Source organism: Pleuronectes platessa, chromosome 5 (genome assembly GCF_947347685.1).
Source record: "Pleuronectes platessa chromosome 5, fPlePla1.1, whole genome shotgun sequence".
Taxonomy (NCBI): domain Eukaryota; kingdom Metazoa; phylum Chordata; class Actinopteri; order Pleuronectiformes; family Pleuronectidae; genus Pleuronectes; species Pleuronectes platessa.
The window spans coordinates 1,825,617-1,849,385 of record NC_070630.1 but is presented as its reverse complement, the minus strand read 5'-3'; the positions used below and the strand labels follow the sequence as shown (position 1 = coordinate 1,849,385).

General features: G+C 43.4%; 3 protein-coding genes across 7 annotated transcripts; all 3 read left to right on the top strand.

Moving 5' to 3' along the window:
* Positions 1-660: 660 nt before the first annotated feature.
* Positions 661-7,612, top strand: srsf7a (serine and arginine rich splicing factor 7a). 3 transcript variants are annotated; one of them, XR_008338501.1, is made up of 9 exons: positions 661-877; positions 1,820-2,047; positions 2,212-2,385; positions 2,529-2,615; positions 2,838-2,879; positions 3,044-3,088; positions 4,078-4,176; positions 5,089-5,632; positions 6,783-7,612. XR_008338501.1 is itself a non-coding variant. In XM_053422962.1 (8 exons), the coding sequence occupies exons 2-8, from the start codon at positions 1,830-1,832 to the stop codon at positions 6,832-6,834; spliced, it is 717 nt and encodes a 238-aa protein (XP_053278937.1). In that variant the 5' UTR covers positions 661-877; positions 1,820-1,829; the 3' UTR covers positions 6,835-7,612. The 3 variants fall into 3 exon arrangements, 2 of the variants coding, with proteins under 2 accessions (XP_053278937.1, XP_053278936.1); XM_053422962.1 differs by lacking the exon at positions 5,089-5,632; XM_053422961.1 differs by having other exon boundaries at positions 5,089-7,612.
* Positions 7,613-7,963: 351 nt separating this feature from the next.
* LOC128440279 (heterogeneous nuclear ribonucleoprotein L) lies at positions 7,964-18,490 on the top strand. Of its 2 annotated transcripts, none has more exons than XM_053422948.1 (14): positions 7,964-8,100; positions 9,533-9,648; positions 9,756-9,993; positions 10,267-10,354; positions 10,791-10,885; positions 11,056-11,128; positions 14,534-14,566; positions 15,140-15,211; positions 15,480-15,724; positions 16,433-16,554; positions 16,657-16,858; positions 17,051-17,108; positions 17,382-17,492; positions 17,943-18,490. In XM_053422948.1, exons 1-14 carry the CDS (start codon positions 8,023-8,025, stop codon positions 17,999-18,001), a joined length of 1,590 nt encoding a protein of 529 aa, XP_053278923.1. In that variant the 5' UTR covers positions 7,964-8,022; the 3' UTR covers positions 18,002-18,490. The 2 variants fall into 2 exon arrangements, with proteins under 2 accessions (XP_053278923.1, XP_053278922.1); XM_053422947.1 differs by having other exon boundaries at positions 17,361-17,492.
* A 793-nt stretch (positions 18,491-19,283) lies between these two features.
* ech1 (enoyl CoA hydratase 1, peroxisomal) lies at positions 19,284-23,717 on the top strand. 2 transcript variants are annotated; one of them, XM_053423037.1, is made up of 10 exons: positions 19,284-19,593; positions 20,617-20,785; positions 21,338-21,426; positions 21,508-21,632; positions 21,808-21,856; positions 22,239-22,303; positions 22,395-22,465; positions 22,702-22,773; positions 23,000-23,150; positions 23,235-23,717. In XM_053423037.1, the coding sequence occupies exons 1-10, from the start codon at positions 19,563-19,565 to the stop codon at positions 23,337-23,339; spliced, it is 927 nt and encodes a 308-aa protein (XP_053279012.1). In that variant the 5' UTR covers positions 19,284-19,562; the 3' UTR covers positions 23,340-23,717. The 2 variants fall into 2 exon arrangements, with proteins under 2 accessions (XP_053279012.1, XP_053279013.1); XM_053423038.1 differs by having other exon boundaries at positions 19,284-19,606.
* Positions 23,718-23,769: the final 52 nt, after the last annotated feature.

Below are 23,769 nucleotides of genomic sequence, written 5' to 3'. Positions count from 1 at the left end.
TGAGACAGTGTCTCACTAAATTTGATTTGCCTCCTTGAGCTGTCTGAAGGCACAACTTTGAATTCTGGAAACTTCTTACATTTTATTAATTAATAGAAAATGATCAATAGTAAAAAATATGCTCTAGAACCAGTTGGCTGTTAATGTCACTATGGCCACAACAATCCGGCTATGAATAAAGATAATAAGGTTAGAAATTAATTAATGATCTATTGATATAAGTTAAATTAGGTTAAGATCTTATCAGCCACCAGGAGAAATGCACAAGCTTCCCAGTAGTATATAAACAGATTGTGAACTCTAACCCTATTGCATCAAGAGTTATAATACAAAATTGGATTCTTACATTTTGTTTATGCATTTTTAAAGCAGCAGTGGAACTTTAGTTATTGTGCTGAACAAACTTAAAAACATTTACAATAGAATTGATTTAAACTCTGCTGCAATTTACTTCTGTAAATTGCTTATAAATAAGTTGTGTTGTTTTTTATAACCGTGACTAATAGAAATTTAACACTAGACATTTCTGCTAATTTATTTCTGTGTTGTTTTCCTTTATTTGATTAATTAAAATATAGATGTAAAAACCTCTAAACAAGTATTTATCGGTTACTATGGGTTTCGTTTGTCACCGGAAGTGTGTCTGAGCGCAGGAGCGGAAGTCACGCGGGTCGGAGGTGGTGGCTAACCTGAAGCTAACGTGAAGCTAACCCGGTGACCGGCGGGACAGACCAGGAGGATCCGTCAAAGCGGCGGTTCGACGCGTGGACTCAATATAAAGCGTCCGTCACAGATTCAGTTCAACCTCCGGCTGCGTTCGAGGGAAGTGAAGTTCCACTGGAGCCGGAAGCGGAGGCACGAAGCGGCGACCGAGAAGGTAACGTTAGCTAACTCGTGCGGCCGCCATTGTTTATGAGCGGGAGGAGATGGAGGCCTCCGGCTAATCCCTGGATTTCACCTCTAATTCACTCCCTCACCTCAACATGTGTTCTCTTGTTCTGTGTGAAAACATCTCCCTGAGTCACTCCACGTGTCGCAGTGAGTGAGAAACGTCTCCACGGTGGTTCCTGTTAAAGTGAAGCGGAAATGAACACACGGTTCTCATGTGGATCCCGATACGATAAATACACACGATTCAATTAATACATTTAAACCAAAGAGCTGTGTCTTTAATACAATGAACATTATTAATGACACAATGGCTGTTATTTGGTCATATTCCATGGCTCCGTGTTCAAACACATGAGCCATGTGGAGCAGCTGCACCTGCAGACACACAACACACACACAGTCAAGACCTGCAAGATGAATCAACTGACACTGTGACGTAATAATCTGACTAATAAACCGGGTTGTTCAGCAAATACATTTCAACAATCCTTGGTTTGTTAACCGAGAGTAACACGATTCAATTTCTGTTTTGTTATAGTAACACGCAAAAAATGTTGTTATACATGTTATGAAAGCTAAGAAATAATATTAACAAAATAATCGCACTAAAGTCAGTCCGCTAAAGATGCCTGTGGAGAAATCTCCTGGATCTGGATTGACTTCAGATTTATTGGTTTCTCTCACAGATGTTATGATATTCACGTGAGTTGTTCATTCGCTAGTTAACAAACGTACTCAGCCAGAACTTTACCTCCTTGGCCCAGGCAATTGTCTCATAAAACATGTGGAGGTAATAAAAGCTGGTGCAAAAGAAAGGCTCTTTGAAGATATGTCCTAAGTAATAAGTCACTTATTCTGCGTGTTGAGTTGATGAATCTGTGGTTTTATTGAGCCAGAGCCTGAAGTTCATGTTGTCTCCTCTCACCAGGTAAGGAGCGATGTCGCACCACTCCCGTAGCTCGTCTCGGACCGGGGACTGTAAAGTGTACGTGGGTGACCTGGGCAATGGAGCTGCCAAGGGGGAGCTGGAGCGAGCGTTCAGTTATTACGGCCCACTGAGAAGTGTGTGGGTGGCGAGGAACCCCCCCGGGTTTGCCTTCGTGGAGTTTGAGGATCCCAGAGATGCAGAAGATGCTGTCAAAGGCATGGATGGAAAGTGAGTAGTGTCTTATAATACTCCAATAAGGTTTTCTAAAACAAAAAAATTGATGTGTGCGTGTGTGCTTAAATTCGCCGGATCGATTTCGTTTGGTCAAAGGATCAAACTGCGTGAAAACTCCAAATGATGCTCTAACTGATAGTTAAACAACCTTCCCCCAGGCTTCTCTGTGGTTCCCGTGTTCGTGTGGAGTTGTCGACGGGCCTCTCCAGGAAGGGCCGAGGGCGCCCCAGCCGACGCCAGTTCGACCCCGCGGACCGGTGCTACCAGTGTGGGGACCGAGGGCATTACGCCTACGACTGCTACCGCTTCAGCAAGAGGGGCCGTCGCAGCAGGTGAAGAAATGTGCACGTTGAGCATGTGTTTGCTTCTTCGCTGCGTCTCATGAAGCTCAGTGTGTTTGGTGCTGGAAGTATTCAGGATGTGCCATTGGGGAAGAAGAGGACAAACGTGAATAAACTCTCTCTTCCCCTTCCAGGTCTCGCTCCCATTCCCGGTCTCGCTCCAGGTCCCGGTCCCGTGGACGTCGTTATCGCTCCAACACCCGCAGCCGCAGCCACAGCCGGTGAGTCAGGATCGAAACTCGGCCTCATACAATATTCACAGGACATGTTGATGCTCATGGGTTATTAAATAACGTGAAAGCAGCTCAGAGTCTGTAGTTAATAATGTATAAAGGTTTTGTTTAACACTTGCACGTGTTTTTATTCCTAAATAATACGTGTTTATGTTTATTCTGGTCGACCGTTTTAAGCCCAATGTTCATAGTTTTTTTTTTTTTTTTCAGGAGCCGTCGCAGATCTCCGTCTTACTCCAGACGCAGGAGCAGGTGAGGCTTGTTGATCTGCAGTTGCATGTGGTCATATTACTTCCCCTGGGGATCAATTAAATACTTGTGTGGATGGTAATTTGTTCAGTCGGCCATGGACGCCTCTAGTGTTTCCTTAGTTTCAGTCAGAGCTGTAATTAAACTGATGTTTCCTGTGTCGTTAGGTCTGGCTCTCCAGCCCGCAACAAGTCCAGGACTCCCGTGAGAAGGTAGACTATTTGTTTTTTAAAACATAATTACAGAGTTGCCTCCTTGTCTCTTGTGATCTGCTGACGGTGGTTGTCCAGTGAGTCGTACAAAATAATCATCTTCTGCTTCATGGTGTTTACACTCAAATTATTGCTGCAGCTGTGTTGGGTCTTTTTAATTTGTTTACAAAAAGCAATAAGAAGTTGATCTGTTTTCTTTAAATCAGTTGTCATTAGTTATTTATGCCTCAGGCTATGGATTTTCATTCATAGCTTGAACTTATGTACAAGAAGCATTGTTAATGTTTTTAGGAAGTCACAACTTCTGTGTAAAAGGTCAATTTATGTAAAGTCCTTCAGGTAAAATAGGAGAGAGACATAAAAAGAAACACAAAGCCAAGAAGATGACGATAAGTCATGTAGTAAAAAATACATAAAAAACATAGTAAAATAAGATAAAACCACAAAAACAAGGTCAAAGAGTTTGAATTTGTCAGCATAAGTTGACTAAACCGTGACAAGAATACCAATATTAAATGCTGTGAAGAAGAATTTAGATTCAGGATAACTTTCATCAGGACGATGCTGGAAAAAAAAACTCTACAAGCAGCTGTGGTCCCAGTAAAACTCCATGCACCACCACTATGGACTGTCGGACTACGGACTGACTATAGTTATTTATTAAATACTATTTATATTACTTTTATATTCCTTCACCAAAGTACTGCATGTTCCTTTTGTGCAAATTTCCCCATTGCTGGATTAATGAAGGGCTTCTTAATTTTATATATATATATATATGAAACAAAGGAAGCAAACTTTCTGTTGGCTTGTGTGACGGCAGTTCAGCGACACAATGAGATTTAGGAGTTTTGTGTGCATATTATTTCCTGTGACTTCTCAACCATCAGAACCTCTGGAGTTGTAGTTTAATCTTTCAGATTTAATAAACTTAAATTAGTTTATTAAACTATTTCAGTGTCACATTTGAACGTTCTCTTTTCCTCCAGTCGCTCCAGATCCCGCTCTCGCTCTGGCTCGGCGCCGAGAAGACGCTCTGTCTCTCGGTCCCGCTCACGCTCTGTTCCAGCCAACCACAAGAAGAGCAGGTAAACGTCTGATTCACTGGAACCGAGTGCAGGCTGTCTAATAAATGTCTCGTGCTTGGTTTTTACTAAGACGTTAAGAAGTGTGTAACATCTCAGGCTTCAGTCAGGTTCAGATGATCAATTATAGATTTTTAGCTCAGATAACAACAGACTTTGATTCCAAGAGAGGGTCAGTTAGGTTCTTCAGTCGACAATGCCAGGTGCTCCATCATAGGCAGGGAGTCACTAGATCCTCCTTCCACCCGGGGAGCGCCATGCTGACACCCAACGACTGCCACGCGACAGTGAGACGGGCGACCTCCCAGACTCTTCCAGACTACACCACCTCGCCGACACAGAGACGACCTGCTTCTGCTTCTGCTGCTGTGAAGGAGAGGGAGGGTCAGTGGACAGGGAGCGGCCGCTTGAAGTAAAAACAGATGAAAGATTAGATGTCTCTCTTGTGCTCTTTTCCAACGCTCAAATGCCCTGAACTTTCAGCACTGTTTAACCCCAGGGTGGCTCCTCATCTGTGCCACTCCACGTTAAAAAAGAGCACATGAGAGACGTGCCGCTCCACCTGTTCACTGGTCAGACTCATAGCATTAGAACCAGTGAGATGAGCCTGTATTCTTAATCTCACCCACGTCAGATGTAGCTCTATTCTAAAGAAATGAATCTAGACTGACAGAGCAAGCTAGAAAATAATTGCTTGGATTATACAAGTGTTAAATAAGGATAGTCAGATTTTTAAATGTTCTTTTTTCTTAAATTTTTATTCCCTTAAATTTTTATTCCCTATCTTGAATTTGGTTAGATCAAGAGATTTCTTTAGAATGATATCTGAGATCAGACACAGTCACACCATTTGTGTGATTTAGGGTAAGAATCTTTGCAGCACAGTTTTGTTTATTTTTCATATTTTCTTTAAAGCGTGTGGTGGGACCTGAGCACTGCACTGACACCACAGCTGATCCCAGGCCCAGGGTCTGCCAGCTGGCGGTGTGTACGTCCTGCGGGAGGGTGACAAAGCGCTGACCTGAGATCAGCCTTCTTCTGCATCTGGTGTTAGACAGCGAGAAAGAGGTCGACCTACAGACCGAACCCTCCCCACAGTGAATGGGTGACCGTCTGTTCAACCGACGCACACGCTCAGACGAGATCCGCCCGCGCACATACAGTTGTTCTACTTGAGCCAGCCAGCCTTCAGACGTACCAGAGGGCTGACCCACACAGATCAGACCTCGACCACTTCCTTTTTTAATCCATTACCGACCTACCAGACCCCCTACCTACCTACCAGAGTTCTTCGGCCTCTGTCTTAGCTTCTGAGAGTGAGTGAGAGAGAGAGAGCTGACGAGAGATCAGTCTTCAAGAGCCTCCCAGCGCAGTGTCTCTACGAGTTGTAGTCATCCGTCCTTCAGTCCTATCATCCTTCGCTTCTGTGTTCTTGTTGTTTCTGCCACTGTCTCCAAAGGTAACCAAAAATTAAACCCCCCTGACAAGCTCATGTTGATGATGAAAGAAAATGCACAGGTCTCATGTTATCTGGGAAAACTGGAGATAATAAAGCTAAAGTTGAGCCTTTATGTAAGTTTTTACTATTGCTATAGAGCCACGGTTAGCATTAACAGCTTTTTGTCAGAAGAAATCTTACAGGTTTGGCATTCAACTAAATTTCATAATAGTCTCAGACTGTTTTGTTTTTGCTTCTATCACTACTTTATTTCACACCAAACCTTTTAACTGGGAACACATGGTGGAGTAGAACACAGGTTCTGGACAGCACCACCTCATCTGTTGAACGCTTGACTTGAGAGCAGATCAGACGCCACAGGGAAGAGATGGGAAGGGCCAAGCTGGGTAGCATGCTGACTTGCATAGAAGCAATGAAGTGAAAGTAATGGAAGTAAAACAAGAGATGAAACTGCTGTAACTTTCCATCACTGGAGACGGCAAGTTAAAGGAATTAAGTTTGATGATGAACTTAGGCTGTTGATGCTAACACTTGACATGTATCAGTAGTAAAAACGTACAAATAGACACTTTTAAAAGCATGCACGGTGTAAAGATGTGTGTCTGCATGTGAGTGAATGGATGAGTGAGGGGGAGAGAGGAAGGAGTTTTATGGGCGGATATTTCTGAGGAGGCTTTGTCAGATATGATTATCTTGTGTCACACATGTCACAACATCCTTACCATTTAATCTTTTTTCACCATTATAATAGTATAAAACTAATGTTACCTTTTCAAATCCGTAGTTTCCATGAGTCCTTTCTGCCCCCCCCCCCTTCTGTGTTAATAGAAGTGGGAGGATTAACACTTAACGCTTCAATTTACTGTAAAATGTTTGATTTCCCCCAAATGTTCGAGGATATACTTACCTTTTAACCCCGTAGTTACTTTCTCAGACACAAAAAATAATTTCATGAGAAAAATGTAACACTTAACAGATACAAATAATCCAGTTTGGTTTATTTGGGACTTTGAGTTCAGAGGACAGTTATCATATCAGCGCCCATCCAGTCTTTCACAGCGGGTGTATTAAATGTGGGATATACTTTTTTATCTGATCATCCTTCCAGCCTCCACTGTGTCGAGCTAACTCTGCTCTGTTTCTGTTTCAGTCGTTCCCGTTCAGGAAGTCCAAACCGAAGCCCTGCGGTAGCAGTTGCCTGAGCGATGAAGACTATTTGACACACACACATGCACACTCAAACACTCTGCATTTTCAGCCCTAAAGCAGCTGTTTTTTTTTTGTACTTGTATGTCTGATCTCTGTTGTTGAAAATTTATTTTCTCCCCAGGGCTGCAGCTTCTGTGCAGGCTCAGATTGTTATAGCTGTAGTCAGTGCAGTAGGCGGAAATCTGATTGTTTTAAATGTTTTGCTGCTGTTATAGGCCGTCTCTCTTCTCAGAAGATTTAGGACGTTAAGGTAACACAGAGAGTTGCAGCTGACTTTTAGCAGTGGTTCGACAGTTCACAGTAAACTGCAGTTGAAGAAAAGCCCAGGTTTTGAGGGTGAGGACATAGTACTGAAAAACTGCTTTTATTCTTGAACAGTAAGTTTATTTCCCCCCTTTGAAATGCAAAGATAGTTTTTTTGTCTTGCACTCATTGTGAATTTTGAGTTTAAATGCTGTGTAGTGTTTCCTCATATAATGGCATGAACGAAAACTTCCTGGCCTGCATGCCTTTAAATATGTGACATCTCATTCCTACTGCTTGTCATGTTTGTGATGCACTGCCCTTTTTACAAACCGATCAGCTTCCCTCCTTGCAGAAAAAGACCTCTTCATCCCCCCGTGTGTGGATTCCTCATTTGTTCCTGTGACTTTTTGATTTTAAAGCACGTATGAACAGCGCTGAAGTTTGATTTGACCGTTTGGCTCTGTTCCTGGCTTCTACAGTGAGACAGTGGCAGTTTTATTTTTGAATAAACCTCTTCAACAAAAACCTCTCTACTGTGCTTTTATTTCTCACTCAAGTCTTGTCTTGTACCTCTTAATAACACAAATCCAAATACTGTTTTCCTTATGTTTTTGATGTTACATGTAGGGTTTGACAGATAGTTAAATGTTGCATTAATGAAAGTAGTCATAATATATATTAATACAATGTAATAATCAATGTATTATATGTAACCCAGCGAATCATGTTATTTAAATACACTCACCTTCCGCTTGCCTCCCTACTCGTCCTCCCATTGGCCAGAATTCAAGTCCCATTTTGATTGATAGCTGTCTTGCGCCAATAAAGTCACGGGTTGGCGTCACGGGGGGCGTGGAAAGCCAAGCTCCCCTTTTCTTGACTTTCCATCCATTTCAGTTCTTCGTCACTGGCTCCATCCTCTTTACCAGGACAACATGGCGACCGCGGCGAGCCGCTACTACACCGAAGACGGCAGGGCCACCAAGCGACAGAAGACCGACGGCATGGCCACGGTGAGTGGGTCTCAGTGGGAGCCGCCGCGGGCTGTAGCTCAACTCGCTCCGGGTTGATTCATTCAGCGCGTCGGTGGAAAAAGGGTCACGACGCGTCACGGGCCGTTAAACAGACGTGACGCTTTAAAACTCGTCTTTATAACTAACTTTATAGATTTAATGTTGTGTCTTAAACATGGGGGGTGGATGAGGATGTAACCGAGGCTGTGCGGCCTGTAGCGGAGCTCCGGAGGGCGGTTTCCAGTCAGGGCCTCGCATCAGCCCCGCTTTGTTCTACCACCGGTAGCGTTAGCAGCGTGTTAGCTGCTAGCTGCTAGCCGCGGCTCACCGAGCGGACGGGGTTCGGACCGACCAGCCGCCGCCAGCTGCTCGGTCAGTGTCGTCACGTTGATCCCGGACTGGACCACATGGCCGCAGACAGAGAAACACGGTTCAATTAGAAGAAACACGATTTAAAAAGGTGAACTGGCACCGCGGTGATTAGCGGCCCCTTCCCCCAGCTGCGTCCTCTAACCCGGGCTTCTTCTCAGCTCAGAGCCGTGTTCACACAATCTGTGGACTCAATGATTCTAATAGAACTTATAAGAATTAACCTTTAACCAGGAGTTAGTCGTTTGCTAAATCCCACGTTAAAACTAGAGCTGGACGTTAGCACTGTTGTTGTAATAAACAATAAAGAAAAGATTAACTAAATGTCAAAGAGTATTGATGCTTAATTAAACCATCATCATTACAATAGTGACCTCACTACAATTGTCAACACACAACACACATAAACAATCTCTCAATTGCATTTAAGCAATCGAAGATAAACCTCCCGTAACAGTATTTCAACCATATCCACCTATAATCATATCTAATGTACATCTACGGTTTTGTTGCAGTGGGACTTTATTATAACAGGATTCTCTTTAGATCCTCTTTTAAAAGAAGGAAGTTTTGCCAGAACTTATTAACCCTCAATGTGCCTGAGGTCTGTGGATGAAGCTCTGCTGGTTGTTCCCCTGACACTGAAACTGTGGAGCGGTTCACTTTACGTCCTTTGTGTCTTTTATATCTTTAAGTGTCTATTTGGAATGTTTTTATGACGGCGAGAGGAGGTTGTCATCACTCTATTTACTTCACCAATCACAGAAGAATGTGTCTGGGCCAGATACTTAAACTCACATTTACTCTATTGTTCATAATCCCATAACGAAGAAGGTCATGCAGTTTGAACTGACTCATTTGCAGCCTACACAACAGAGTACACACACATGTTTACTGAGAAGAAGGTGCAAGTGTATTTGCTGCTGTTTTCTTTTAATCCAGTTTAATATTTCTACTGAATATGTTTTAAATACACTTCAGCTCAGCCCTGCTGAAGACCGATGATAAAGACCCTCTTGGGTCACATTTAATATTAACCTTGAACATGTTTTCTTTCACGCAGGGATATGAAGATCCCCATAAGACCCTTCCCTCTGTGGTGGTGCACGTCCGGGGGCTGGTCGATGGCGTTACCGAAGCCGACCTCGTGGAGGCGCTGCAGGAATTTGGAGCTATCAGGTAGCTAGACAAATTTAAGACATGACATTTTGAATCAATTGTTGTGGACTAGGTGAGTTCACAGTTTGAGCTTTTCATTCAAACCCCTTCATTGCTTCTGCTCGTAGCTATGTAGTGGTGATGCCCAAGAAGCGTCAGGCACTGGTGGAGTACGAGGACATGAATGGAGCGTCCACAGCCGTGACCTACGCAGCAGACAACCAGGTTTACATCGCAGGACACCCGGCCTTTATCAACTACTCCACCAGCCAGAAGATCTCCAGGCCGGGAGACTCTGACGACTCCCGAAGTGTGAACAATGTTCTTCTGCTCACCATCATGAACCCGATCTACCCCATCACCACGGTAAAGATCTCAGCTGCTACGTTTCTTCAGACATCGGGTTTAATTCTGAGACCATGTTGGTTTACCTCCACACAGTTAAATGTCTGGTTAATCTGAAGCCGGTTGGACGTTATCCACTGTGACGCATTTGCTGACGTAATTTTTGATTGTCTATTTCTCACCTGCACCTTAACTCTCATTCCTATCTGTGGTGTGGCATCTTTCAGCTTTGTTCTCAGTACTGTGTTGTATATGCAGAGAATGTAGTTTTATTAACTTGATGCCTGTTCACAGGACGTTCTCTACACCATCTGCAACAACTGTGGGCCCGTCCAGAGAATCGTCATCTTCCGCAAGAACGGGGTCCAGGCAATGGTTGAATATCCTTTTTTCAATTCGTTGGTTCTGTCGGACACGAGAGCCGCACTCAGCAATGAGGATGTCTTAACAACTGGTTTCCAAACATCGCATGAACAGCCTTGTGTTCATGCCCATATGTAAAACCTGTTCCAATGTGTGAAAATAAACCTGCTGGGCTGCGTTTCATAACCCAGAGACATGTTTCCTACAGTAATGTCAAAGTGAATTAATTGAAAGGATGCCAGCCCTTGTCTTGCCGGTGCTGTAACAGTCTGTACTAAAAAAAAAAACCTTCCCGTTGGCAAGTAAAGAACCTGATATAGAAAGTTTACAGTTGAAAATTCTAGGATTAAAGACAACATGGCAGATGCAGGTATTTTTAATTGTGTCTTCTGTTAGTTTACATCATCAGGTTATTTGGTTGGTTCCTGTTTTATCCTTAACTCAGTTATGTACATTCGACTCTGTGCAAAGCGCCCAGAGAGCCAAGGCATCACTCAACGGGGCCGACATCTACTCCGGCTGCTGCACCCTGAAGATCGAGTACGCTAAGGTAGGACTGCAACACACAACGTGTTTGTGTAGTGAGCGAATTCTTCCAGAGTACTGATCTGATACCAGTGTTAACAACTTCTATAATGTATTAACATTTCTCTAGTAGAAGTGATTCTGAGACTCTGATATTCCTTCCTAACTGTCGTGCTTGATGTAAATCTTCCTCAGCCCACTCGCCTGAATGTGTTCAAGAATGACCAGGACACCTGGGACTACACAAACCCCAACCTCGGAGGCCCAGGTAAAACCTCTTCACACCCAGACGCACACATTGACTGACGCCTGGCACTTTTCATAGTTGAGAGGCCTGATACTGTAGAGCACCCTCACTGTCCCTGTGGAGGGTTTCAATACGTGGGCTACTGGGAAGATGGAGGCAACACCTTTCTCTTATAATGCTTCTAAATAGATGAATTGGTCCATTGCACTAATGTCTGGTATGATCAGAAGAACACGTGGCATTATAACTGAAGTGTTGCTTTTCGTCTGTAATACTAACACACTAGGGCGGGGGTTCATCGGGTATGAGGAAAACGTGACCAATGTTCAGTTCAGACATTTCATGAGGATACAGTTAATTCCTTGCCCTGTAGATATCAGCTGTGAGGTGCAGAAGAACGACTGTGGGGTATGTTGTGAAAGGCAGGAACACATCTTCAGGCGGAGATGCCACATTCTATAGAAGCTATAAAGAAGAGTATATGGTTTCCAGTCTAAGTCACTGTGATATGAGGATATTCTGGTTTACTTCATGGAAAGATTCTGTGTATCCTGCTTGGAGACCTGAGAACTGTAGAACTGTAGAACAAAAAGTGAGTCGCAGGAGGGGGATGAGTTCAGATTATTCAGAGTCTTGCACCTTTGTGTCTTCTGCTGGTGTTGTCCATGTTCAAGACATCTTTTTGAACTACTGTGGTTTGCATCAGCTGCTAAATCTTCATCCTTTTCCCCCTTAAGCTTGTGTCAGTGCAATAATTAATTAAGAGACTGGTACTCTGTAGAGTGAAAACCTCTTAAGTCTCCTTATGAAAGCAGGAACCCTGGATCCAGATTCTTTTCGGGATCTGCACCAAATCAATAGCTCATTTATTTATTCCCCTAAACATATCAGATTTTTTTTTAATTCATCAAGAATCCTAAATTCTCAGATAAATTAAAATGTCATATCTCACCATGTTCAGGTGTTAAAAGATTATTTGATCGGTTCCCTGGATCAAAATTCTTGTTTGTTTGGTGGAAATTCTCTTCGTCTTTTTCGTAATCTTGCAAACTAACAGACAGATGAACCAACACAAAATGGCCGCTGGTATTCTTTTGCCCAGGTGTTGTTCTTGCCTTTCACACCACACCAGTCAGTCTGTTGAGTTTCCACTGGGGTTAGAAGTGAATTAACTATTAAACAGATTTTTAAGATGCAACATGTTTTACAGCTTTGATTTTAGAATTGGAGGAAACAAGTTTTCTGGCAGCCGTAACTGATCCTGGTCTTTTCCACTGTCGTCAGCTCAGTCCAAATTCTCCCATTTGGTCTCATTCTAACTTTGGTCTCTGACAAAGGACGAGTCTTTCTAACTTGTGTCAGTCTTGTTGTGCAATTTGTGTGAAGTGGGGACAGAGGAGTTGACCAGCATCAGTAGAACCGCTGCCTCTGCCACATCATGTAACTTATCTCCTGATAAATCTGTGGTCTCGCACCTCGTTCAGTTAAAAACACATTCACAGGACAGGACGTGTGCTCAAAGGGTGAGGGAGAGTACATGCTGACAACATCACCACTCGGCAACCACCATCTCCAAACTCCACTTCTACAGTGAGGACACAACCACTATCACACAGACGTCCAAATGTCCCCTGAGACACAAGGGGCTCCGCTGCGAGACACCATCCACCCAACATGATGATGTAGGACTGATACAACCACTCATTCCTCATCTCCGCATTCCAGCACCAGAGCCACGAAGACAACGCACACTTCTTGAGGGTTGGGAGTTTTGGGCACTGAGCTACACTTGGTCCCTCCCCCCTCGCTCCCCCAACCCTCCTTCCTCTCGTACACACTGAAGCAGGCCAAAGCTTGCATCTACAAAGCCCGCCAGCGTCAACACCAAACGGAGACTGACACCAGCGAAGACACAGCATCCACCCAAACAGAAGTAGTGACAGACATCTATCAGTACCACAGACGATGCATACTGATACTGACCCGTCAACCGACATTTTTAAAGCCCCGGCCCCTCCTGTACGGTTACCGGCCGCGATGCTCGTCACTGTTGTCGACATGAAAACAAAACACTTGAGCAACACACTCGGACACTTGCTGCTGTCGCACCGACTGATCCAATAGATGAAGCACATCTCCGAATCAAGCTCAACACAAGACAACTGATGAAGACGAGACACTGCTGACAACACCATCCAGCACACTCAGAGCCCAGTCAGGCCCATTTGGGGTTTCACCTCCTTATGTGTGTGTCCTCCCACATGGAATTCAGATTTGATCTCTTGTTCTTAATCTTCATCTTCTCATCTTTTCCTCTGTTTTTTTTTTTTTTTTGTCACTACATTGCATCCCTGTGTAGCTATCCCTTTTTTGACTGCAGCTTTCTTTCTGAATATTCAAAGTCTCTAGAACCTGTGTAACACCTTCCATGTGATGCAGGTTTGGCAATTTGCGGCTAAGAGGAGCCGGCTTCCCAACTGAAATGTGCTCTGTGGCAGCCTCAAGGCCTCCCAGTGGGCGGTAGGCGGACTAATCCAAAATGGAACTAAAAGGATGGATCAAGTGGCCAAGCATCCCGCCGGCAGGTGTTTCATCTTGATAAAACCAGGAGTGGATCCTGTGCTGGACAGTTGTTATCCCCCAAAAGAGGAAATGGATAAGAGTATGGGATGAAATGAGTTGGGTGGAGAGTGGTGGAACTACTGCTGCAAATGTCCTCCTCCCACTGTTTGTAAGCATGCAGTAAGTAAATCCAGCCCCTCCTCAGGGAACATTTCTGCACAGCACCACATCACCCCCCCCACCAAAGCCCAGCACCCAACATCGCCACACAAGACTGACATGACTCCATTTTTCTCCTGATCCAGGTGTAATGTTTCTCTTTGGAAGAGAGTGATGGTTGTGGTTCTGTCCGAGGCTGCTTCTCTAACGTCCCTGTTTCCTTCCTCTGTCGCGTTTACAACCAACAGGAATCTCATCCACGTGTGTGGTTCCTTGGAATTATGTTATTAGTTTTTTTATTGGGAATCAATCAGGTTTTTTAATCAGAGGAATCTTCACATTGATTCTTGTAGGATGTGCTTGATCCATGACCAACCCTATATATTAGAAGCCAGAAGAGCTTTACACCCTCCAGCCTCAGTGGCTGCTTGTGTTTAAAACTTACAAGCTGCTTCTGATCAGAATCTGCTCTCAGACGGTTTCACTGTGGTCGGTCACCTGCAGAGGTTCCAAGCCCTCCACTCTTCATAGTTTACCTTGGTCCTCATTCATCCTGAAATACTTCTCACACAGCAACCGACAGTCATGAGTGGTTTTACTGCATTCCACATTTAACTGGGCTAATTTCACATTTGCCCCAGAAACTACAATGTACGTTTGATTAAACCGGCTCTGATTGTGTTTGCTTATTTTGTACCTGTACAGATGGCGATGCAGATGGCAATGGGAGCAGTACAGGTGTGTGTGAGCAGACAAACCTTTGTTCTTAAATTAATCTATTTGTGATATGACTTAGTGTGATCACCCTCTCTTCCCCGATCATTAGTATCATCCTCATCTTTGTGCCACTTTAACCGTTGAAGCTTCAGTATCATGGATTATTAGAGGGTTTTGTGCTTTAGGGTCTTATCCTCTTGATCCTTAAATCGATTTTTCCATTGTCGCGTACTCTTTCCATTTACTAGTTCTAAACAGAAAAAGATAAATACCTATAATGACTTCAGCTACTTTGGTTTGACTGAAGTCTAATGTGTGTTTGGGGGGGGGGTAATTCTTCCCCTCTGGTAGAACTCTAAAGCAAGAAGAATGGGTCTTTGAGTCCATGTGACAGTTTCATGTTGTACTTTTTAAAACCTGCCCTGACAGTAATGTTGTGAAATCTGAGGCAGGTCTACAGAGATGCATATTTGAAATGCCCCGGAGGCCATTGTCTGGAGCAGATTTCTGTCAGACTTGTTTCCAGTCTCCTTTTCTTGTTTTCATCTGTCTCTGTTTTTCTCCTCTGCTTCTGTTGACTTCTTGTTCTTGTAGAGGATGTTGTTGCCAACCCAAACAAGCGCCAGAGACAACCTGCTCTGCTGGGCGACCACCCCCCCGATTATGGTGAGACCTGGGGAACCAGAAACCCCACTGAGGCGCGCCCGCCCCTTGAAACTGCTTTGCACATGAGAGTTTAGAAGAACGGCTTTTGTTAAATAATGTGAAACCAAAACTAACCAGATCGAATGGAAACAATAGAACAAACACTTCAGGTGTGAAATCGACCGACAAAGGGACCAAATCTATTTCTTCAGCCAGTGAAGGTGTTTTAAAGTGAGAAGGATCTTGGCGTCGCCTCATTAGTAATCGTTCCTCTTCTCTCCTCCTGCAGCAGGTTATCACGGCTATGATGAGAGCTACGGCTCCCCGCCCTATGAGGGTCGACGCATGGGTCCACCAATGAGAGGCCGCGGAGGAAGGAGCTATGGGCCCGGATACGGACCTCCTCCTCCCCCTCCTGGGGAGTACGGGGCCCATGCGGATTCTCCCGTGGTCATGGTGTACGGACTTGAACCCGTCAAGATGAACGCAGACCGGGTCTTCAATATCTTCTGCCTCTATGGCAACGTGGAGAGGGTCAGTACTGCAGTTTGATCACAAAGGAAAAATTCAAATGTAACTTTAAGAAAACATCCATGTGAAAACACAGCACTATAAACATTTTGATGAGCAAGATTTTTGTGAGACTTATTTGAGAAATATGAACATTATGCCTGGAAGTCATGTTTTCATCAGAGCTAGACTCTTACTGTGTAAACAAGGCGAGGGACACAAAGACATGACCGCACACAACCCAGCTCCCAAAACAAAAAACATTGAAGCTCAGATCTACACACAGACTCACAAAGGGAGTGTTACTATTTTCTCTGCTCAGTTTTTACTCGCCAGCATCTTTTCATTAGAATAATTGATCAGCTGCTGTTTCAATGTTTAGAATCTCGTGTGTGTATAAATCCTTTAAACCGTTGGTGCTTTGACTAGTCATCGGTTTCATCTTGTGTCTGTATCTCACACATAATAAAACAGACATCAACAGACACAGAGGTAATGTGACATTAAGACTCAACACCGGGACTGAAGCCGTGTGACTTTCTAACTAAACTCACCTCATGTGACCTGGTTGTGGCTTCGCTGCAAAATATACTTCGAAAGTTGAGTCACCTGGAAGCACATGACCCGGCCCCTTCACACCCGGTGTGTTTGTACAACACTTTGTCTCTGGAGGCCATTGGAAGATCTCACCTGCACAACACTGATCAATCGACTTGTCTGACACGTCCATAGGTGAAATTCATGAAGAGCAAGCCCGGGGCAGCCATGGTGGAGATGGGAGACTGCTATGCTGTAGATCGAGCCATCACTCATCTCAACAACAACTTCCTGTTTGGACAGAAGCTGAATGTGTGGTGAGTTTGATTCCCTCACTTGTGTTCACACTGATTTGTGAGGCACCACAACAGTCGGCTCTCCTGGTTTCCCTCCTGATCTGTGGATGTCCATCCCTGCAGTGTGTCCAAGCAGCAGGCCATCGTCCCCGGTCAGTGCTACGAGCTGGACGACGGCTCGAGCAGTTTCAAGGACTTCCACGGCTCCAGGAACAACCGGTTCACTTCCCCAGAGCAGGCTGCGAAAAACCGCATCCAGCACCCGAGCAACGTGCTGCACTTCTTCAACGCACAGCCAGACGTCACGCCCGAGGTTTTCTCTCAGGTCTGTAGAAAACGTATTTCTATCGTCCACACACACATTTTTACCCTTCAAATTAAATCCCCAACAATTAAAAGGAAACAAGCGAAAAAACCTTTGACTTTCATCTGTGTTGTGTTGCATTTTAAATTATGAGGCGATGAGAAATATCTGAAGTGATGTTTTACAGTTTGTAATAACATGTTCTCTCTATAGATCTGTGACGAGATCGGTGTCAAGGTTCCCATCAATGTCAAAATGTTCACAGGAAAAAGTAAGTTACATTCTGCTTATTTAAATATACATTTTTGATCAGATGAATATATACAATATTAATAAATATGATTGCTGTTAACATATTTTATATTAAAGTACAGTATCTTTACTTTACCCACATCAAGTAGATTAAATGTTTAAGAATTTGTGAGTGTTTTGAGAATTTTAACCAGGAACAGGAATCATGAAGTGGCTTCGGCCTTGTCACTCTGGATGCAGCGGTTTCCTCATTTGCAGTTTGTTTGTTAAGTGTCCGCACTCGACCCACCAGGTGGCGCTGCTCCCAGTGACCGCAGCGCTTCAGGTCTACTAGAGTGGGAGTCCATCAACGACGCCATGGAGGCTCTGGCCTTGATGAACCATTTCCAGATGAAAAACGCAAGTATGTGTATAAACGCTTTTATCTAAAAAAACAAATTGAGTTGCACAAAAACCAGGCTGCAGTAAAAACAGTCAGATCACAATGTTGGAATATAAGTCAAAAGTAGAGTTTCATTAATTCTGTCTTTACAACAAACATGTTAATAACGTTTCTCTTAAGAAAGAAGCTAAAGCAGCGACTTTAACATGTTGTCGTCTGCGATGCCATTAAATCCGAGGTGACACGTGATTCACTTCAACTATTGGCCACGCTGCCCCCTGTGATTTCTTGTGGTACTGCTCCATTTGTTAGAATCTGCATGTTCTCATAAGACTTGAATATGTGAGAAAACAGCAGGAGCATGTCCTCAGGGAAGTGAGCAGGACTGTTGATGATGAACCTGTGACAGATTCCTCTTGTGCTTCATGTTTCCTGATTCTCCGTCTCTTTCCTCTCACCCTCTCTCTCCAGCTGGTCCGTACCCCTACACCCTCAAACTGTGCTTCTCCACCGTTCAGCACGCCAACTGAACCTTTTAGCCGGGAAGCTGAAGATGGTCCGCCATTCCCATGTTCACTTGTACTTAGACGTGACTGCTTGCAACAACAGACCTGGGAAAATAGATTTTCGAAAAACGTTTTCTTTCACAATGACGTTAATCCCTGAAGTTCAAATCCCTTATATTTGGTATTAAGCAGATGTAACAAGTGCTAACACTTAAAGTTTTTGATATTTATGCCCCCGATGTGGTTAATAGAGTATCAGTACCTGTGTGTCTATTAAGTTGTCCTTTTTACTTTTTGTATTATGCTTATACAGTAGCCTGGGAGGCAGTGTGTGTGACGGACATGGTTTTACGCTCAGGTGGCGCCGTGGCAGAGGGCAACGTGGTTTTTGTAAGAGCTGTCTTTTGAAACTTTTATTATGGCTCACGTTTATTTTTTTGTGTTATTTTAATTGCTGCCGATTCAGTTCTGCAAGAATTTTGTTCTAAGAAAATAAAAAAATTCAATATAAAAGCTGTTTTTGTTGTGATGTTTAGATTTTACTGTTTATTTCTGTTCTGTTTTTGACCCGAGACTGGTAGGATTAACACTTTTCTGTTTTTAGAACAAATCTTATTTAATCCAGTGAAAGTTGTTTTTTTTAGGGGGTTCCTGGTTTGTTGTCTTTGGTCCTTTTATTAAGACCATATCTGGGTGTGTTCTTATCCACAGCCACACTGGTCGTCAGGATTTCCATCTGAACTTCAGGCCTCTATCTCAATATCACACATCTGGATTATGGCTCATTTAACTACTTCCTTTGGGTTTGAGTGTTTTTAAAAGATGATTTGGTAGCAGGTGTAGTTTGTAATGTCTGAGTTGTAGTTCATTTTCAGAGATGCAGTTATTAAGACGATAATAATAAAACTACAAACAGACCAACGTGGAACTGAAAATGGGTCGTCCACACATTGTTGAGGAGTCTTATATTCACCTTCTATTCATATATCTGAGAAGAAACTAAATAAAACCCTAAAACACAAAGTGCAGAATCATTAAAGTAGAAAATGAAGCAGAGGGAATGGGTTTAGTTAAATTTTGGTTGGTTTTTGCAGGATGGGTTTGGTTTAGAGTCTAATGGCCAGATGAATATATATATATATTATATATATCACATGTACCTACACCATTAATCGTTGATTATAGATTAACTGATTGTTACGTTGGGACGTTAAACAGTTTTTCCCACTTCTCCTCTGGACTGAGTGTTTCTCTGTATTTTAAGACATCACGTGATTCAGGGCTTTTCTCTGCTCGTCTTCTTTACCTGGTTTCATTTGACTTTCCAGCTTGAGCTTCATCGGCCACCGTATCCAGTTGTAAAAGAGGCTAAAGCTAAGCTAGCTGTAGGGTCACTGCTTGTCAGTGTAGTGTGTTGTGTATCACAACCAGCAGTGGACCTTCACACAACTTGTGTGTGTTTTTGCCTCTGTTCGAACCAGTGAACTTTATCCCCAAAGACTTTAGATTAGTAAGCTAGCAGTTAGCTCCAGGCTAACGTTAGCTAACCTGATCAATCATTAAACTCAGGATTCTACAACCTGCGATGTTCTCCCTCAGATCCGCGGTCAGACAGTGTAAGTGTCACAGGTTGGTGTTGTTTCTGTTGTGTTGTGTGTAGTTAGTTGTTGTATGCTGTTCTCTGTTGTGTGTTGGTCTCTGTTGTTTGTATTTAGCTGTTCTCTGTAGTTAGCTGTTGTGTGTTGCAGCTGTTTGTTGTTATTCACTTGTTAAGTGGACAGGTGTGAACCCTACAGATGTTTTTTAGCTTCCTGACCTGAGCCCAGTAGATCTGAGGTCAGCAGCAGATCTGAGTGTTTCTAGGTGAAAGGTCACAACAGGAGCTTCCATGTTTCTCCACTGACTTCAAGTCTGTTTGTTCTGTGGAAGCTAACACAACCAGGAGAGGTTAGCTTAGCATTAACAGACCGTGAGACGTGTCAATACAAATGATTAAATATCTTTTAATATGGCGTAAATGTTATTCATTAACTGACTAGTTGTTAAACCAGTTTCCATGAAACCATGAAAACCAGCAAACCCAGTGAGTTCAGACACTCCCCAGGTGAAACCACATTTGTGAATTCTCTCCTGATCGAGCTTTTCCCCAAATTCCATGAAGACTCTCTGGCTTCAGGTTTTGGCTCAAGAAGTAGAAACAGCTGATGACTTATTAAAACTGTTGAGAGCTGCAACCATGACTCAGCGTGTGATATGTCAACACATAAGGAACAAATGAGAGTTTCAGTCAGTTTTTTATTTGTTGTTTGTTTCCAGATTCCTCAGATTTGACGTTTGATGCTTTTATTTTTGATCTGTTAAACTAGACCTTTAAAGTTTCCTCTTTTTGTTGTTTGTTTATCGAAAGAGCAAATGTTTCACAATGTTTTGACATTTTAAACAAAGTATTCCAACAAATAATCCACGTGAAAATAACTGCAGCAACATTCTTGTATAGAGTCATAATTATTAATCATCATAAATTGAGTTTCTCAGTTTTTCCTCTCACTGTCAGATTTCATGTCCACAGAAGAATCCTGTCTCCTGCAGTTTTCACTTTATTCAGGATTAACTCTGATGGTTCTGTGGATTTCTCTCAGACCGAGGTTTGTGGCTCCCCAGTGCGTCTGTGGTCAGAGCCATGTCGTCTTCTACTGGTCCCACCGCTCCATTCACCACGCTCGCCATCAGTCACCCGGCGAAGAGCGTCACCCACGTGGAGCTGCATCGTCCGGAGAAGCTCAACGCCATGAACTCAGCCTTCTGGAGGCAGGAGGCTTTTCTATTGAAATGCTATCATTGGTCACAACGTTCAAAACAAATGTGTAATTATAATGAAACTAGGGACAAATGTTTGGATCCATGTTAAATTATATTTTGAATTATAAACGTGTGAGAATTTACCTAAAACTATTTAAATGTATTTGTACTGCACAAGTAAGCAACACTAGTTTTTCTTTGATTACTTTACATTCACATTGTGCAAATACATTTGTCCCATTTATACTTAATAAACTAATAATGTGACTATCAAAATACTTATATATATGTATATAAAGAGCTAATTGATGAGTGACTGGGCGCTGACAGCACAATCACAAAAGTGTTTTACATTGCTCAATTTCTTTTGTTGCATATTGTTAAAGTGAACTAATTTACAAGTGATTTGAAAATTAATTTCAACACACTTATGATATTGAATAATTTAAGAGCGGCTGTGTTGAAACAGGAAGCAGATTTCCTTCTAACTGATCTCATCATTCTGTCCTGAAAATGAAAAGTTTGCAAACAGCTGACGTGTGTTGGTCTCTTCTCCGGCAGTGAGATGGTGGAATGTTTCAATGACCTCGCCGCAGACCCAGACTGCAGAGTGGTGGTTGTGTCTGGAGCAGGGAGGCTCTTCACAGCTGGTGGGGATCCGACCCTTTCTACCATTAAGAATTGTGCTGTTTTCAGAGAGTTGTGTTTATTGATGGAGCCTTGTTGTCCAGGTATTGATCTGATGGACATGGCCAGTGACGTGCTCCAGCCTCAGGGCGATGACACGGCCAGAATCTCCTGGAGCCTCAGGAAAAAGATCGCCAAGTATCAAGAGACCTTCTCCGTCATAGAGAAGGTGAGAAGCTCTGGAGTCGGGTTCTGTTCCTCACAGCGAGGAACCACGAGGCCGACTCATCATTTCAAACAGAGAAACAACAGAGTTTACTGTCAACACAAGTAGATAATAATGATACTATTTGGTTGTTGATGTGTTTTCCTGTAAAATCCTTCATGTTTTTTTTTCTTCTCAGTGTCCAAAGCCGGTTGTGGTGGCCGTGCACGGAGCCTGTATCGGAGGAGGTGAGACGCCTCAAGCTCAGATTCTACGTTCTAGTGTTTTATTTAGTTTTGAATCACACGTCACAATGTTTCCTCCCATCCATCAGAGTTCATCAGGTTTTACTCTTGAACTTGGTCACACTATGAACACTGTAGTTCAGGTTCTTCCTGACGAGGATGTGCATGAACATCAGATTCCTGTTAATCTCACACTCGGTCTCCAGAATCCTGTCGTTGATTCTTTTCCTCTCAGTTTCTCCTGATTAACTTTGCCTCAGTTCTTTTTCTTACTTTCTAGTATATTTTTTTGCCATATTTATTTATTAGTAGTTAAAGATTATATGTAAGGATTTGATTATGAATGAGAGAAAGTGAGTTGACTGTGGACGCTGCTCTGCTGCAGGTGTGGACCTGATCACTGCCTGCGACATCCGCCTGTGTACCCAGGACGCCTGGTTCCAGGTGAAGGTAAGAACCTGTCCGGCAATTCTCTTCATTCCAGAACGTGACGAAGATGATTGAGACAAAAACTAAACTGAGCCACCTGTGTGATTGACAGGAAGTAGATATTGGACTTGCAGCAGACGTTGGGACTCTGCAGAGACTTCCTAAAGTCATCGGCAGCCGCAGGTAAACAGAGTTTTCTAATAACATGACGGAAAACACGTGATGTGCTGTGCCAAGCGTGTAGAAGCAACAGAATGACCATAGTACCAGTTACACAAAAACATATCAAGTCATATACTCATACTTTCGTTTTTACTTGTATCTAAAATGTAAGAGGTCCCTGTAGTATTCGATGCAGTAAGACACTGTCTCAGGACGTGGTGGTAGAGATGGTAAAACCTTCCCTGGTCTGTGTGCAGCCTGGTGAACGACTTGGCTCTGACGGCCAGGAGGATGTACGCAGACGAGGCCAAGAGCAGCGGACTGGTCAGGTACACATCCTCATGAACCAGCTACACAACACATCCTCATGAACCAGCTACACAACACACCCTCACACCCTTTGTTCCAACTCAATTTAGGACTAAACTGGGGATGAAGCAGATTACAGGAACATATTTATACGAAAATATTTATATTAAGGAAAGATTTTCAACTAAACATCAAACCTTTATGATTTTCACCCGTTTTAAAATCCACTTCACGTTTTCTGTGCAGCCGAGTGTTTGCAGATAAGGAGGCCATGATCACCGGGGCGGTGGAGATGGCCGGGGAGATCGCCGGTCGCAGCCCAGTCGCTGTGCAAGGCACCAAAATCAACCTGATCTACTCCAGAGACCACAGCGTGGCAGAGGGGCTGGACTACATGGTAACCTCACCACGTCCCTCAAGACAAACCAGGTCAGTCAGCATCCTCCTGCCTCAGTCACTGGATCTGTTCTCTTCCCCTCAGGCCACATGGAACATGAGCATGCTTCAGACCGACGATGTGATCAAATCCGCTCAGGCCTCCATGGAGAAGAAAGGACCCAAAACCGTGACCTTCTCCAAACTCTGAAACCTCAAGAGACGCTGCTGTCGTGGCCTTAATGAAAAACAACAAGCTCATAACAACAAATCTAAAAAACTAACAAGGAATCTGAGGAGAGGAGGAAGAGACATTCAGAGATGATGGATTTCATCCCAAAGATCTTCAATGTTTGTTATTGAAAAGCATCTGAAAACAGGACGTTTCACTCTGCATCTAAACTAGGACATGATCGTCCTTCATGTGTGGAGGAGGAGTCTTAACGTTTCAGGTGAGAGTGAGTGAAAGATGTCAGTGAAGCTCACTCACTGACTGACTCTGTTAACATTTAAAACCAGTAACATCCAGTGTTTTTCATCTGTAAATGACCTCATGAATGTTTTCTTATTAAAACTCATCTGAAAGTTGCCTGATTATAAAAACCTGCTACTTCAACCACATTCAGGTCAAATTCAGTCGG

Bases quoted from the DNA above. Each gene is read 5' to 3' on its own strand.
- srsf7a (XM_053422961.1), top strand. From the start codon at position 1,830: ATGTCGCACCACTCCCGTAGCTCGTCTCGGACCGGGGACTGTAAAGTG. The intron at 2,048-2,211 runs GTGAGTAGTGTC...ACCTTCCCCCAG, and splicing joins GTCAAAGGCATGGATGGAAA to GCTTCTCTGTGGTTCCCGTG. The intron at 3,089-4,077 runs GTAGACTATTTG...CTTTTCCTCCAG, and splicing joins TCCAGGACTCCCGTGAGAAG to TCGCTCCAGATCCCGCTCTC.
- LOC128440279 (XM_053422947.1), top strand. From the start codon at position 8,023: ATGGCGACCGCGGCGAGCCGCTACTACACCGAAGACGGCAGGGCCACC. The intron at 16,555-16,656 runs GTGAGTTTGATT...CCATCCCTGCAG, and splicing joins GGACAGAAGCTGAATGTGTG to TGTGTCCAAGCAGCAGGCCA. The intron at 17,493-17,942 runs GTATGTGTATAA...CTCTCTCTCCAG, and splicing joins TTTCCAGATGAAAAACGCAA to CTGGTCCGTACCCCTACACC.
- ech1 (XM_053423037.1), top strand. From the start codon at position 19,563: ATGTTCTCCCTCAGATCCGCGGTCAGACAGT. The intron at 22,304-22,394 runs GTAAGAACCTGT...TGTGATTGACAG, and splicing joins ACGCCTGGTTCCAGGTGAAG to GAAGTAGATATTGGACTTGC. The intron at 23,151-23,234 runs GTAACCTCACCA...TCTTCCCCTCAG, and splicing joins CAGAGGGGCTGGACTACATG to GCCACATGGAACATGAGCAT.